The sequence below is a fragment of the Pleurodeles waltl genome, chromosome 3_1 (genome assembly GCF_031143425.1).
Source record: "Pleurodeles waltl isolate 20211129_DDA chromosome 3_1, aPleWal1.hap1.20221129, whole genome shotgun sequence".
Lineage (NCBI taxonomy): Eukaryota > Metazoa > Chordata > Amphibia > Caudata > Salamandridae > Pleurodeles > Pleurodeles waltl.
The window spans coordinates 1,341,555,018-1,341,572,449 of NC_090440.1; the positions used below are offsets into that span (position 1 = coordinate 1,341,555,018).

Genomic DNA, 17,432 nt, shown 5'->3' on the forward strand with positions numbered 1-17,432 from the left:
ACACTGTAAGTGCAGGGTAACAATAAAGAGTATATGGTCTGGGAGTTTGTCCTCAAACACGAACTCCACAGTTCCATAATGGCTATGCTAAATACTGGGAAGTTTGGTATCAAACTTCTCAGCACAATAAATCCACACTGATGCCAGTGTGAGGTTTATTGAGAAATGCACTCAGAGGACATCTTAGAGATGCCCCCTGCATGCCAGCCCAACTGGTAGTGCTAGGCTGACCGGTCTCTGCCAGCCTGCAACTCCCAGACTAGTTTCTGGCCACATGGGGTAAGTGCCTTTGTGCACTATGTGACCAGGAACTAAGCCTGTCCTGGGTGGCGGTGCTTCACACAGCCCCCTGCAGGAACTGTAACACCTGGCGGTGAGCCTCAAAGGCTCAAGCCTGGTGTTACAATGCCCCAGGGCACTCCAGCTAGTGGAGTTGCCTGCCCCCCAGACGAGACCCCACTTCTGGCAGCAAGTCTGGAGGGATAATGAGAAAAACAAGGAGTCACCCCCTCAGCCAGGTCCACCCCTAAGGTGACCATAGCTGAAGTGACCCCCTCCTTGAGAAATCCTCCATCGTGCTTTGGAGGATTAGAACCAGTAGGGATAGGGATAGGGATGTGCTCCCTTCCCCAGAGGGAGTGGGCACAAGGAGGGTGTAGCCACCCTTGGACCATAGCCATTGGCTACTGCCCTCTAACCCTACCACATCCCTAAATTTAGTATTTAAAGGCGACCCTGAACCCAGCTCTTCAGATTCCTGATGACCTCACAAGGAGGAGGACAGCTGAGCTGAAAACCCCGCAATGAAGAGAAGGAGACCACTGACTTGGCTCCAGCCCTACCAGCCTGTTTCCTGCTTCAAAGACCCTGCAACCAGAAAGCAACACATTCTACAGGACCAGCAACCCCTGAAAATTCTCTAGGAGACTACCTGCAACAACGAGGACCAAGAACTCCAGTGGGCAGCAACTCTGCCCAACCAGAAGAAGACATCCATCTCACTCCAGAAATGTGAGTCCCCACTACTCTGCTCCCGACACCCCTGGCCCGTGTCCAGAGAAACCAACTATCCAGAGTGGACCCCCAGGTGACTCCTATGACGTGTCAACCCTGGGCTGACCTCTCTGCACCCCCACGACGACACCTGCAGAGGGAATCCAGAGGACCCCCCTGACCGCGACTGCCCATAATGAAGCTATCCAACACCTGGAGAAGCACTGCATCCACAGCCCCCAGGCCCATGAGAAACCGACCACTGGTGCAACAACGACCAGCAGGCTCCCTCACCCTTCTCCAGTCGGTGGCTTGCCTGAGAGGTTCCCCTGTGCCCTGCTTGCAGAGCCTAAGTGACCCCCTGGTCCCTCCATAGAGCTCTATTTAGAACCCGATGCCCTATTTGCACACTGCACCTGGCCCCTCAAGTACTCCTCCAACCTTCCCTGGTCTGCCCTCCGACAACACGGGTACTTACCTGCAAGCAGACTGAAACCGGAGTACCCCCGTCTCCATAGGCGCCCATGTTATTTTGGCTCCTGTATTGACCTCTGCACCTGACTGGCCCTGTGTTGCTGATGCTGGGTGTTTGGGGTTTCCTTGAACCCTCAATGGTGGGCTACGTATGCCCCAGAGACTGAACCAGTAAGTGTGGTGCTTACCTCAGAAACTGTACTATACTTACCTCCCCCCAGGGACTGTTGAAAATTGCAGTGTCCACTTTTAAATTAGCTTTTTGCCATTTTAATGAAAACTCAGTACAATATTGATTTGATTCAAGGTCCTAACTATTACTATGCAAAGCACCTTTCATTTAATGTACTTACCTGCTAAATGAATCTTGTGGTTCTAAAAATAAATTAACAAAAGCATATTTTTCTATATAAAAAGCTATTGGGCTGGAGTTAAGTTATTGAGTGTGTTTTCACTTATTGCTTATGTGTGTACAACAAATGCTTAACACTATCCTCTGATAAGCCTAACTGCTCGACCACACTACCACAAATAGCATTATCTATTATTGCCTCTGTCAAGCCTCTTGGGGAACCCCTGAACTCTGTGCACACTATATCTCATTTTGATATAGTACATACAGAGCCAGCTTCCTTCATCCGTCCTTTCACAGTTGGAACTATAATGCACCTCCTCGGAATGATGGCCTCATGCATAGCCATAGTCCCTCGCGCAAGGGTCCATATGTGTGCCAGCTCCAAGAATACCTTTCAGATCAGTGATAACAAGCGGTGGGTTATTGACAAGACCTAGTGTTAAGGGTCAGCAGCTATTATTCTAAGCGCTGGTAGAATATCAACAATCTACTGCATGGCTGGCCCTTCACAGGCCCAGTTCTGCAGATGATCATCACCACAGATTCCTAACTCGTGAGTTTCAGGATGCATCTCAAGCATGTGACGGTGTTGGGTCTGTGGCCACCTCATCAACAAAGTCCCCACGTCAAGCATCTTGAACTTTTTAGCCATTCACCAAATCCACAAAGCTCTTCTCCAGAACATTCAGAGCAAGGTGTTTATGGTACAGACCTACAACATGAAGGTCATATTTTAATGACAAAAGCAAGGCCGCACACATTTCCCTCAGGTTTCAGCATCAGCACAACAAATTTGGTGCTGGGCAATCCATACCAAGTACATCTCCTGATCGAGTATCTCCCGGGGTGGACAATGACTTTCAAGACCTGCTCAGCAGGTCACTGTAACAACTCCACAAGTGGGAATTCCACCCGTAAGTCCTGCTCCTTTACTTTTGGTCAGACATAGACCATTCCCCCACGTGCAAAAATGCAAAATGCCCCAACTTTCCAACTTGGTTGCCACCCCTAGTCCATGGTCAGTGCTCTGTGGCAGAACTGGTCAGAAATCTTTATACATGCTTTTCGTCTCCCCCACTTCTCTCGTACATGGTGAAAAACACTGACAAATATTCCTCACTCTCATCCTGGTGAACCCACCCCTGGTCCAGACGACCTTGCTTTTCAACCCTGTTAGAGATGTCCATTGTCCCACACGAAAGAGCTCCTGAACATGGCCAGATCAGCTAATTGAAAGCTAAGGTAGGACCTGACACCCATCCCCTAAGCAGCTTAACCGCACTGTTTAGCTCCTGAGGTTCTGGAGTTAGTTTACCTTAACTTGCACCTGCACTCTGTTAATTAGAAACGGTTTGTCCACTACTGTACCCTGTGACACATAAATCCCCCGACGCCTATAGAAGACCTTATTTACTATGTTCCACATCTATAAAAGGCAGGCTTAGCCTGCTTCTCTTTTGGACTACACCTAACTGCTGTTCCTGCATACATACAGAAGGGGGAACTCTCTTCGCTCATCAAAGTCCGTTTTGTTAAGGCCTTTATGGGGATGGTCTTAAATGTGTCATCCCATCTAGGGTGCCCCAGGTCCCTGTCTGGAATCTCAATATTGTAGTCACCAAGTGTAGGAAGTTGGCTCTGTATATACTATTTCACAGTAAGAAATAGTGTGCACAGAGTCCAAGGGTTCCCCTTAGAGGTAAGATAGTGGTAAAAGTAGATAATTCTAATGCTCTATTTTGTTGTAGTATGGTCGAGCAGTAGGCTTATCAGAGGGTAGTGTTAAGCGTTTGTTGTACACACACAGGCAATAAATGAGGAACACACATTCAAAGACTTACTCCAGGCCAATAGGTTTTTATATTGAAAAATATATTTTCTTAGTTTATTTTAAGAACCACAGGTTCAAGATTTACAGTTAATACTTAAAATGTAAGGTACTTCACTTAGATACTTTAGGAACTTTGAATGAAAACAATATAATGTACAGTCTTTGTAAAAATAGCAATAAGCTATTTTCAAAGTGGACACTTAGTGCACAAATCAACAGTTCCTGGGGTGGTAAGTAAAGGTTAGATTAGGAGGTAAGTAAAACAGTTACAAGTCTCAGTCCTGGGACATAGGCAGCCCACTGTTGGGGGTTCAAGGCAACCCCAAACACCCAGTACCAGCAACACATGGCCGGTCGGGTGCAGAGGTCAAAGAAGGGCCCAAATAACATAGGCACCTATGGAGACTAGGGGTGCTCTGGTTCCAGTCTGCTAGCAGGTAAGTACCTGCGTCCTGGGGGAGCAGACCAGGGGAGTTCTGTAGAGCAATGGGGTGGGGGGGGGGTCCCAAACAGGCGCACAAAATACAGCCTCAGCGGCACACGGGCGGCCGGGTGCAGTGTACAAACTAGGTGTTGGGTTTTGCATTGAAATCAATGGAGGGACCAGGGGGTCACTCTGGTGATGCAGGCAGGGCACAGGGGGGCTTCTAGGGCCAGCCACCGACTGGGCTAGGATGAGGGCTGTCTGCTGGTCAGTCCTGCACCGGCAGTTGTTTCCTCTCGGGCCTGGGGGCTGCAGGTGCAGTGCTTCTTCCAAGCATCAGGTTCTTTAGCAGGCAGTCACGGTCAGGGGGAGCCTCTGGATTCTCTCTGCAGGTGTTGCCGTACGGATGCAGGGGGGTCGTCTCTGGGTACTTACGGGCTCGCAGTCGCCGGGGAGTCCTTCCTGAGGTGTTGGTGTCTCTGGACACGAGCCGGGGGCGTCGGGTGCAGAGTGTTGGGGACTCACGCTTCAGGAGTGAGGTGGGAGTACATTTAAAGATGGTTTCTTCTTGGTTGTTTGGACAGAGCCGCTGTCCACTGGAGTTTCTTGGTCCTTTTGGCTGCAGGGCAGTCCTATAAGGCTTCAGAGGTCGCTGGTCCCTGTCGGATGCGTCGCTGGTGCAGGTTTTCGAAGTTGGAGACAGGCCGATAGGGCTGGGGCCAAAGCAGTTGTCGTCTTCCTCATTCTCTGCAGGCTTGTGGGTCAGCAGTCCTTTTTGTTTCTTCAGGTCGTCCGGAATCTGTTTTCCTGGGTTCAGGGACGCCCCTAAATACCAAATTTCAGGGTGTATTTAGGGCTGGAGGGCAGTAGCCAATGGCTACTCTCCCTGATGATGGCTACACCCTCCTTGTGCCTCCTCCCTTTGGGGAGGGGGGCACATCCCCATTCCTATTGGGGGAATCCTCCAAAATCAAGATGGAGGATTTCTAAAGGCAGGGGTCACCTCAGCTCAGGACACCTTAGGGGCTGTTCTGACTGGTGGGTGACTCCTCCTTGTTTTTCTTATTATCTCCCCTGGACTTGCCGCCAAAAGTGGGGGCTGTGTCCAGGGGGCGGGCATCTCCACTAGCTGGAGTGCCCTGGGGCATTGTAACACGAAGCTTGAGCCTTTGATGCTCACTTCTAGGTGTTACAGTTCCTGCGGGGGGAGGTGTTAAGCATCTCCACCCAGTGCAGGCTTTGTTTCTGGCCTCAGAGAGCACAAAGGCTCTCACCCCAGTGGGTCAGAAACTCGTCTCTCAGCAGCAGGCTAGCACAGACCAGTCAGTCCTGCACTGAAGAATTGGGTAAAATACAGGGGGTATCTCTAAGATGCCCTCTGTGTGCATTTTTTTATCCAACACTGGCATCAGTGTGGGTTTATTGTGCTGAGAAGTTTGATACCAAACTTCCCAGTATTCATTGTAGCCATTATGGAACTGTGGAGTTTGTGTTTGACAAACTCCCAGACTATATACTCTTAATGGCTACCCTGCATTTACAATGTCTAAGAATTGGCTTAGCCACTGAAGGGGCATAGTGCTCATGCAACTATGCCTTCACTTGTGGTATAGTGCACTCTGTTTTAGGGCTGTAAGGCCTGCTAGAGGGGTGACTTACATATGCTGCAGGCAGTGGGTTGTGGGCATGGCACCCTGAGGGGTGTGCCATGTCCACTTAGTCTTTTTCTCCCCACCAGCACACACAAGCTGTGAGGCAGTGTGCATGTGTTGAATGAGGGGTCCCCAGGGTGACAATACTCGCTGCAGCCCTTAGAGACCTTCCCTGGCCACAGGGCCCTTGGTAGTAGGGGTACCATTTACAAGGGACGTATCTTTGTGCCAGGGCTGTGCCAATTGTGGAGAAAAAGGTACAGTTTTCGGAAAGAACACTGGTGCCGGGTCATGGTTAGCAGGGTCCCAGCACACTTTCAATCATAACTAGCATCAACAAAAGGCAAAAACTTAGGGGGTAACCATGCAAAGAGTGGCATTCTCCTACAGCTTGTACATATGTTCCCCCCTGCGCCCTTTATTATGCCTCATTGGGACTTAAATCTTGTCCTCACATTTCTCATGTGTGCTCCCTTCGATCGTTTACACAACTGTCCCCTCTGGCTGCTCACCATCAAGACAGCCTTTTTAGTGGCAATAACATCTGCCAGGAGGGTGAGTGAGATGCAACCCCTGTCATCAAGGCTACCGTATCTCACTATCCATCTAGATAAAGTGGTTCTCAGTTTTCGTGCCTCTTTCTTCCCCAAGGTGGTGACCCTATTACATCTGGGTCAGAATATCACCCTGCCCACCTTCTTTGCTCTAGCAGATCGCTCTAAGGAAGAGGAGTTGACTCCATTGACTGGAACCAAAAAAGAGCATTGTTGTTCTACCTTGACTGCACAAACAAGTTCCGGGTGGATGACCAACTCTTTGTGGGGTATGTGGGAGCAGAGAAGGGTCGGGCAGTGCAGAAGCGAACCATTTCGCACTGATTAGTTTTCTGCATTAAGATATGCTACGCATTGGGTAGCAAGCAGCCTCCTTCGGGCTTGCAGGCTCATTCTACCAGGGCAAAGTTGCTACCACTGCCCTAGCTCAGGGCGTACCAGTCCTGGAGATCTGTCAGGCGGCAATGTGGGCGTTCTTGCACACGTTTGCGAAACATTAGTGTCTGGACAGTCAGGTACGAAGTGACTGGTACCTTGGCCGTTCAGTCCTGCAGGAGTTTCTAGTGTAAGAAGTGGTATCTGCAGCCCACCGCTGGGAAGTTATGGCTTGGTTATCTATTCAAAGGTAAGGAATCTGCAGCTAGAAGTCTCTATCAGTTGAACAAGTTACTTACCTTTGGTAACGCATTATCATGTAGAGACTTTATCTAGCTGCAGATTCCTTACACCCACCCATGCCTCCCCACTCTGCAGATATGACTAGTAGGGTTAGGGTTTATCCCTTCTCAGGGCCCTAGTTTTGCACAGACAAATGTTGGTTCTATCCATGACTCTACGCTTCTGGCTTGGAAGTTTTTGTGGATAAAGAACTGACGTACGTGCGCCGAGGTGGCGTCTATATAGACGTCCATGACATCATAAACTGCTCAAACAACTCTGATGAAGCCACGCAGAGCCAGACAACGCACGCGAAACCAAACAACGCTACCCGACGGCGAGTGCAGGGTATTGCTCAGCAAAAAGATTCTGGATTCGAAGCTGACGCCAGGGAATTCAAAGGTAAGGGATCTGCAGCTAGGTAGTCTCTATTAGATAATGCGTTACCGAAGGTAAGTAACTTGTTTGTTAAACACCATGACCGGAATAGCCTATGGAATGCATGCTGCACGTTTATAATGCCTAGGATGAAAAATTCAACTTTTCTCCTCGAAATTGGTATGAATGATATGGAGAGGGAAAGGCATTTGCTTTCCAATTTGTTTTCTTTCTGGAGGTGAATCATTACTGTACTATTTATATATCCACAGAGCATAAATGTTATAAATAAACTCAAAACTTCAGACCGAAGTTGGCTAGAATGAGTTACATTTGACATCTTAGCATCTCTGTGGTGTGTTCAGAGCAGAACCATAATCGCAGCTCTTCAGTCCTCCGAATGTCAGCTACACTTTTGTATAAGAGCAAGCTGCTCTGTGAATTGTGCTGACCCTCTTATGTAACCCTGTTTCATTTATACAGACTGTCAAGCCACCTGATTTAAACCCAGAGACAGAAGAAAGCTTCTCATCCCAAAGTTATCCTGATGGTCCTGATCCGCCAGTGCTCACAGAAGTCCCTAAGCAGGAAGAGCAGCATCCGCAGGACCTTGAGGGAGTGAAGAAGAAAATGGACCTGGGAAGATACTCATCTGTTGTAGGTTTCATAGCACTATAAGGCACACAGTGCTATCAAAACATTACTCTGGGAATTGGTACAGTACATGTTGCTTGGTTACATATTTATCATTCTTTTTAAATATTTGTTTACCTGCAGCTGTTATTCAGTGATGACATTGTGAAGATTATTCAGGCTGCCATTAACGCAGATGGAGGTCAACTTGAGGTCAAGAAAGCTAACAGTATGGTCAAATCCTTCTTTATTAGGGTGAGTAGAAAATATGTGATAAATTGTGTTTGAGTATTCTTACTGTGGATCTACTCTGAATTCGTACCAGAGCATCAAACATGGAGCATATAACTAGTTGAGTTGTTAAAACCTAGTACCATATTTGCATGAGTTCAGTCTGTGCCTGCTTCTTTTGTATTTACTGTTGTTGATGGTGGTTCATCTGTTTAACATAATTTAAAAGCTTTGTATTTCCACAAAAAAGACCCAGAAGGGTCGGAACTGTCCCGGCCTGGGTATTGTTTTTTTTAAATTGAAAAACCCACGCCATGTGTTCCAAGTCTCTGTCTGAGACAGACCAGAAAGGGCAGGAGAAGTGGGGCTAAAGGGGTATGTTGGCAGTGGGAGGCACAGGAAGGTTGGCGGTGTTTGTATGGCAGAACACAGATCATGTTATGGCCTCTTCGTGCAGAATTCAGTCATCCATGTGCCCTGCGTTTAGTATTAACCACTTATTTAATCTGAAGTAGCCATGGCAGTATGAGTTGTAACATTTTCTCCACTCCTCCCTCAGCAAATGGAGCGGGTTTTTCCGTGGTTCAGCGTCAAAAAGTCCAGATATTGGGAACCAAATAAAGCAGCTAATAAGTAAGTAACACCATGCTTAATTTACCAATGAAAATAAGTGGATACCAGTGGTTCCTGTAGATAGCCTGTTTTACTGAAGAGAAAGGAATATATCCTAAATTGCCTTCGTGGACCTAGTGCAGATTGACCTAGTTGATGTTTTCCTGCATTTATAGCAAAATATTGTTTTCAAAGCCTGTCTTCACCCAAACCCAGCCAAGGGTCTTGGGTCTATTTTCTTCTGCTCTTGTATGAAAAATATGAAGCCAAATAACTGGGTCCCCAAAGCTTCTGACTGTGCAATACTGTGAGCCCTGGCTTTAGAGCAAAACCTAAAAACTTGCATATAAGGAAACGACTGAAGTCTGACCCTGGAGGTAACAGTACCAGTGGAAAACTGCATTGATATTGACTGCACTTTACATGCGAGAATCTGTCTGAAACCATTTGATCCAAAGGCTAAACCTTGAACTGCAAGCTACACGTTACAATTGTAAATGCTTCTTTGTGGATTTCATTACCTTTTGAGATCTCAGCACGTATATTGATACGCCTGCACTCATGTTGCTTTCTTTGACAAAGTCCTTGTTTCCCCATAGCGTTTTTTAATTCCGTAACTAAGTCAGACCCTATATTGGGTTAGATTTATAGAAGGTCTGTCCGCCTTGGACACCAATCACTTCCTTTTTCATTGTTTGTCCAGTAGTGGGATGCTGCCGAATGCAGTTCTCCCACCCTCGTTAGACCATAACTACGCTCAGTGGCAAGAAAGGGAGGAAAACAACCGTTCAGAACAGCCACCCTTGATGAAGAAGATCATTCCAGCTCCGAAACCTAAAGGACCTGGTGACCCAGAGTCCCCCAAGCCGGTGCATCCTCCCACCTCACCTGCTTCAGGTAAGGAACTGTGTCCGGTTTATGACTTCTTGCTGTCATAGACCTGTCCAGACATCAGAAATGGATAATAAGTTCCAATCTTTTTGTTCAGTAATCTCTATCCTGTTTGAAAATTCATGGTATTTGACAAAGAATGTTCCAGATTGTCGGTTTCAGACTTTTACTTTATTTTAATTGTGCATGTTCTACTGTCTGTTTTTCCTCAAATATATATCAGTTTTGAACCTATAGAGATATGAAGTTTTAAACTTGCTGAACAAATTTATGTAGCAAATAACACATTACTGTCAGTTACTGCTCCTGTTGCAGTGTCTTTGCAGTGCATGCATAATGCTTGATCCTAAAAAAGCCTACATCGCTGGTGATAACTTTGATGGTTCTCACTAGGTGATTTCATTTTTTCCACTGTTGTGCCCTTTATTGTCATGTTTTATTCGTATTCAATTAAACATGAAGTCAGATATTTTTCAATGTTATATATTATGGTATTTAAAAACAACAGATCTAATCACCAGTGTACAGAACCCCTGATAACCACACCGTAAAGGGGGAAGGCCATGGATGATAACGAACATTTGCAAAACTCATAATACATTTAGTGCAGCTTAGGTTGCTGTTTATGCCTGACATTTTGACAGGTGTGAGAGGTGTTGCTAAGGAAAAGACTTAAACATTGAATTGAGGGGAGAGAGCTACTTAGTATTGTGTTTCTCAAAAATGATTTGGTGTATTCTCAGCAGATTCAGAGTATGGTAAGATTACAAGGCTGAGAATTTTTTTATTTTTGAAGAATTCCAATAAAAGGCTTGCTTACATTTTTAGTGTTCCTATTTTCTTTCCTAAGCTCCACCTGCACAGAGATTTGGTTTGCAGTCTGCAAAGTAGAGGGACATTTTTTTGCATCTCCTTCAGTAGTCCGTTAACATACCATTGCCTCATCCACTCTAAGTATTGTTGAAACACCCATAGGCTGTAATTGGTAGTCCATTCACCCTATTTTGTGTCCTGCAACTCTGGGTCGAAGTTGCCCAGATTTTGTATTACAATCCAGGTGCAATCCGTAGAGCTTCGTTCTAAACTGATATACAATTTTTTTTTTCATTTGGTGGTCAGTCCCCTGGATTCCTGCTTGAAGGTAAGCTGTTTTTTCTTTCTCATTTGGCTGCCTGTGGCCCTTAAACTCATCCATATGGCTCACTTCCCTTGAAGTTTCTTATTCAAACCTTGCCAATCTTGTGATGCCCATGAAGATCTACCATGAAGACCCCCACAAGAAATGCCTGCTTTGCCTTGACTGGAGCTGGTCATGTGGTACAGATATGTGAAATCTGTCAAACATTCAGTCTTAAAACTCCGAATGACAGAAAGGCAAGAACTTTGCACATTTCGATTAAACTCATGTCCTTTATCTAGTAAAAGTACCCCTGCCTCCAGTGAAAGTTGGAGATGGTCAGAGCCTCTTCAGGGACTGTCGTAACCACTACCCGGAACCCACTGAGACTCTCCCTATGGTGCCAACATCTCTTGTGGGTAGCAAGTAGCCAGAAAAGTAAAACTAAATCCACAAACTTAGGCATTTCACAGACTTATCCTTGGCCTTTGATGTCCTCAAAGATAATTGCAAGCAATTTTTCTTCCACCAAGAGGAAAACCAAAGACCAGTCAGTGAATTGTCCACAACTACACCTCAATGCCGACCGGCCAGCAAGCATGTGCCTTCAACAACCTATCTGATGTCCACTCCAAGAGTCAAAATCTCATCAACTTAGACAATGACATTTGCAACAGCTGCTACTTCGTTGACAGTGACAACTACTGTTCCGCAGTACCCCTAGTTTGCTGATGACAATACAGTCCTTGGCTCCTCTGTTGACAGCTTCACCGGTGGCACTTTTGTCACCTGTACTATAGTCAATGTCTGCTGTTACAGTGGTGCATCAGTTTCTACTATCCCCTGTTATGTCTTTCATACTGATCATTTTGCCAGCATCACCCTTCCTGGCTCCACAGAGACAAGCTTGCATCTCGTCTAAACAGCACTGATGTCAGTCAACTGGACAGTGACCAGGAGAAATCAGACCTAGATTAAGGGATTTCTCTCTTTTTGTGACTGTGATCAGGTAACAGAGAATCCGAGACCTAGACATTCACAGAAGTAAATGGTGAGAGGCCCTATAGGTCAAGGTAAACCTGCATATTCGCTGCTTCAGTTGCTAGCAGACTACCTAGCATCCTTGAAGCATGTAATTGCATTTTTTTATGACCAGTTACCACTGCCTGGCTGCTACTCACACCCACCCGTACCTCACTGTTCACCACTTCAGCTGGATCAAGTCATTTCCGTCACACCCTGAAGCTCCGTGCTCTCAAGCATTTTTTAACATCTGCGATCTGACCAGAAAAGGGGTCTTGAGTCCCCTTGATTTATCACCTAGTGGACATCGTGTTAAAGGCCTCTTCTGCATCATAGGATCTTCATTGTTAGTATAGATGTTGAATAATAACCCTGCAGCCTGATTGAACCCCAGAGCACCTTATATTAATATACCTAATCTTTGAGGAAATGTAATTGAAGAATGTTCATCACTGAAAATAATTTTCCATAGTCTCAGTGTAGTCTGCCAGACATGTATTTTCCTTTTGAATGCTGTAGAAAAATATTTGAAGCCATACCTAACACTTAGTTGTGGAAAAGGCTACCTTTACACTAAAAGCATGAGGAAAAAATACAGCCTGATAGGTCAACACTGACCGAGGTTAAAAATAAGTTTGTACCTTTTATAACCTCAGATGCACCCCATCCCAAAATGCACTGCACTGGCAGTTTGCCTGTGAGAGTCAGTTCTTTTTTCCGGCTTCTACAGGCAGGATATCTGAATATCCCAGGTATTTTTCTACACCTCCAAAACATTTATCCTAATCTTTGAAGTTTGTAAAAAGCATTGTTCTCAAAATTTGAACATCCTCTTTATCAAGTAAAGTAATTTTTCTTATTCCTGAAATGGTTTTTCAGTCAGAATGCCTTCTCCTTTCACAAACTGCCCATCATGTGTAAGAAAGAAGGCAAGCTCTGATGCTCTTAAAGTCTGTGAGATTTGCCTTTCGCCATCACACCAAACAAAAGGATGTGACATTAGTCAGAAAATGTCAAAGAGGACACTCAAAGACTGACGGGGCACCAAACTGCGAGGTTTGATGCAAGACATGAAAGCAGAAATTGTCTCATCATTCTGCTGAAAAAAATATCGGAAATCTGGTATGGACTCTCACAGAGGGAGATCTACAGATAAGAAATGTCCTTATTGACATCACTCTCATCAGCACCATTCACCGACATCAAGAACATAGTCATTGAAAGGTTTGGCCCCAACTTGTTCATCATCTAAGGAAGGGTTGACATTGACTCACCATCCTCACCGCTCAGCGTCCATGTTCACGGCGAAATTGCATCACTGCCATCGACATTGAAGACTATGACTGCGCTAACTTTACCACCATCACACTCTCATTCAGCGTTGTGTCTCACCGATTGATGTCAAAATTGCATGGTTTGACGTCAAAGACGAAGAGCCATTTGACGTCAAAAAGATAACATTCCCTGCCGAGGACATGCACAACATCGATCACACCTCCTTCGATGTCTAGGGGTACATCAGATCAATCTGCCCTCTTCTCCAGAATGGTCTAGGTCACCTTCTATTCATAAATCTGCATCCCAGCAGTCGGAGGCTCCATTGGTTCAGTTGGATTCTTCGCTTCCTCCTTCAAGGCTTATAAAACTGCAGACTATCCTTTATAGATTCCTTTATGCCCTTTGAATCTGTCTCCAGTTAAAAGGTTTTCAAAAGCCATGTCCATGTCGCCTAGTAGAAAATGGAAACCTCCTTCTCCAATTAGGGCACTACCACCAAGGACGGCTTCTCACAGAGGATCTATGACATCTCCACACGCTCCAGATCAGGGTAAAAATAGTCTCATTCTAGCTCAGTACATTCCCCCTATACTTGACCTCCCTGTCTAATTTCCCTTCTAGGATGTCACCAGTGGATGAAGTCCTTAAATTTTAAGAAGCATTTGTAAGGGGTGCTACAAAACTGACACCTCCGCAAACTGTGATCCTTCAAACTTTGCAGCCAAGAACGACTTCAAGACTACCTCTTCCTCTTCTTTCTGGTCTTCTGTACATAGTGTTGGAAAAGTGGCTTGCTCTGGCAACAATAAAGTTGAAACACCAATACTACTTAAAAAGTACAGGCTTCTACATCAGGATCTGAATTTTCGAAAGACTGGTCCTAAAAGTGATTCAATAATTGCTGGTGGTAAGGCATAGACATGCTTCTGCACCTGAATCCACAGCTCCACTGGATAAGAAGAGCAAGCAAATGGCCTCCACCAATTTAAGAAATGCCAATGCTGCTGCTCTGATGGGCAGATATCTCTGAGAAATCTGGGATAGAATTAAGTCATTTATGTCTGATTTACCATCTCACAGAGAACAAGATTTTGTAGAAATGGGTAATGAGGGCTCACTAATTTCCAATCAATTGATTAGTGCAGCAGTAGATTCAGTCAAATGTTTGGCCACTTCATTTTGTCATGGCATTTCCTTAAGACGAATATCCTGGCTGAGACTATCTTCCCCTAAACCTGGTAACCAGGTGAATATCACAGCTGTACCTTTTTCAGGTTCCTCTTTATTTAGACAACTTATTGAGAAGAGACGGCTAGGATGAAGGGTGAGGTGGAAACACGGCTGTAGGCCTTAAAGAACAAAAGAAAATCTCCAGACAGCAGTACAAATATAGAGACAGATGATACTGCTACCATAGGGTTCAAACCCCTAGGTGGCCTTTGTAGGAAGCTGGCCTTGTGTGTGGTGGACACCTATGGTGTTATCACCTTATGTCATGTCGAGATAATCCCCTATTATTGAAGTGTATGCAGAGTCTAGGAAGCCAGGGCTCTCTAGAGGTAGCTGTGGATGAGCAGCCAAGACTTATCTAGGAGACATGCAAAGCTTATGCAATACCATTATAGTCACACAGCAACTTCCCACGTGAAAGAACCACACTGTGTTACAAAATAAATGTATTTTATTATAGTAACACAACACTAGAATACTTATAGGCAGTTCCTTCTGACTGGAGGTAAGTACACACTAATTATATACACAGAACCAATCAGAAAGTAGCATGGAAACAACAAGCATTGGAAATACTCAGTTAAAATAGTAAGGGCCCTAGGCGAGGGCCAAACCATATATGAAGAAAATGAAATGCAAGATACAGTTCCCCACCCAAGGATGTGGAGTTGTTAGAGGGGAGCTGGAGGAGCTAGGAACCCCAAGAGATGACCCACCAGTGACCAGGAGAGCAAAGCTAAGTACTTGGTTTTTCCAAGGACTAACAGGAGGACTTATAAAAAGGATTATGCAAGAACAAGACCAGTCTAGAAGGAACCAGAGATGGATTCTGGAAGACGAGGACCTGCAGTAGAAGGGAACATAGTCCAGTCCAAGATGGTGTCCAGTTGGGGCAGGAGCTACTACCCACCCTTCTGTGCCTAAAGAACCAGGTCGACGTGGGATGAAGACCAGCTGTGGAGCCCAAGAGCTGCAGAAGAGTCCTTGGAGCAGTGCAGATGGCATCCCACGTCAGTTGGGTTGTGGATGGTCAGTGGTGTTGGAGAACCACCAACAAACCTTGGCAAATGCAAGAGAAGCTTCACAGGACTGAAGAGGACCAGCAAGGCCCAGGGGACTTGACCCAGGGAGGGGAGTGCGAGGTGACCCTCAGCAGGCGGAGAGAGTCGACAGAAGCAGTCGCAGCCCCCACAGGCAACCCACTGGCAGCAGGCACAGTGAGGCACCGTGAGTATACCTGAAGAGGAGTCCCATGTCGCTGGAGCAGCAGGGAGGAGACTGTGCTTGGAAGGATGGAGTGCTGTGGGCCGGGGCTACACAAAGCCTGATGATCCCTTGGAGCAGGAGCAAACAAGCATTGGTAGCTGCAAGAGTCGCTGTGCAGAGGGGTACTGTCCTGCAAGAAAATACAAGGACTTGATGTCTCCCAAGTTGGACCGCTGGCAGGGAGGACCAAGGGGACCACTCCAGACCACCTCCTGTAATGGAGGATCCATGCGGTTTCAAGTGAGAGCAGATCCACGCAGCCGGTTGTTGTTGCAGTTGGTTTCTGCAGATGCAGGGGAAAGACTTCTTCACTCCAAGGGAGATTCCTTCTTGCTGCAGGCTGAAGTCTCACTGACTTTAGAGGATGCCCATCCCTGGAAATGTTGCAGTTGCTGGAAGGAGACGGATAAACAATGTTTCAAAGCGAAGTCGTTGCCGGAATTGCAGCTCGTCAGTTCCTGAAGAGTCCAGTTGTGGTTTCAGTGGCAAGAAGATGAAGTAAACGATGCAGAGGAGTCCTGGTGGAGTCTCATGTCCAATCTAGGGACCCACCCTCAAGGGAGTCCCTAAATTGCCTTATAAGGGGGTTTAGTCACCTAGTAAGGTGACCACCCATCAGGAGGGGTCTGTGACATCATCTTCCTGGCCACTCAGATGCTCCCAGTCGCCTCTGCACATCTTGGTTTCAAGATGGCAGAATCAAGAGGCCACCTGGAGGAGTTCTGGGCACCACCCCTGGGGTAATGATGAACAGGGGAGTGGTCACTCCCTTTACTTTGTCCAGTTTCCTGCCACAGCAGGGACTGGGGGTCCCTGTACTGGTGCAGACCGGTTTGTGCAACGAGGGCACCAAAAGTGCCCTTCAAAACATCCTGGTGGCTTGGGGAGGCTACTCCTCTCAAACCAGGTAACACCTATTTTCAGGAGGGAGAGCGTTGGGTCACTCTTCCACAGGAAATCCTTTGTCCTGGCTTCCCCTGCCTGAGCTGGTCAAGTAGCAGGAGGGCAGAAATCTGTCTAAAGAGTGGCAGCAGCAAGGGCTTCCTGGAAAACCCCAGAAGACTGGTAGGGGCAGTACCGGGGGTCCTCTAAGTAGCCCCCAAAACGCATGGAATCATACTACCTATGGAGGCAACAGTATTGGGGTATGATTGACATGTTTGATAACAAACATACCCAGGTTTGGAGTTAGTTATGTAGCTGAACACCGGTAATGACCTGTGTGCAGTAGACGGCTAAAATGGCTTCCCCCACACTTACGAAGTCCAGTGCAATGGGACTGGAGTTCGTAGGGGCACTTATGCTCATGCAGGGGTGCCCTCACACATGGACCTGTACCCTCCCCTCTGGGCTTGGAGGGCTTACGATAGGGGTGACTTACTGTGACCTGGTGTGAAAGGGTGCATGCACCTTTTCACACAAGGTGCAATGGCAGCCCGACAGGCACATTTTGCGTGGGCTCCCATGGGTGGCACAACACATGCTGCAGCCCGTGGGGAACCCCTGGTTCCTAAATGCCCTAGGTACGTAAGTACCATATACTAGGGCCTTATAAGGGGGCGACAGTGTGCCAATTGTGGGGTGTACAAAGTCCTAGGCAACCAAATTTGGAAGGAGAGCACAATCATTGGGGTCCTGGTTAGCGGGATCAGAGTGAAGACATTCTAAGCATACTGATATCAGACAAAAAGTGGGTGTAACCATGCCAAAATGAGTTTACTTTCCTACAGCCTTATCAAAATTTGCAACAGCAGATAAAACTCAAATGTCATATCAACTATGCTTCCCAAAGAGGAGGTCCACTCCAACAAAACCTTCACAGTCCATAGGCAG

At 46.4% G+C, this 17,432-nt stretch overlaps 1 protein-coding gene across 2 annotated transcripts in view; it reads left to right on the forward strand.

The window, feature by feature from the left end:
* The window catches only part of KMT2A (lysine methyltransferase 2A), a 1,244,888-nt gene that overhangs the window by 788,200 nt on the left and 439,256 nt on the right, over positions 1–17,432 (forward strand). For both annotated transcript variants that reach the window (XM_069224744.1, XM_069224745.1), the window contains exons 16-19: positions 7,802–7,975; positions 8,096–8,206; positions 8,742–8,815; positions 9,498–9,691. In XM_069224744.1, coding sequence (XP_069080845.1) covers positions 7,802–7,975; positions 8,096–8,206; positions 8,742–8,815; positions 9,498–9,691 — 553 coding nt within the window. The remainder of the gene's footprint in view (positions 1–7,801; positions 7,976–8,095; positions 8,207–8,741; positions 8,816–9,497; positions 9,692–17,432) is intronic.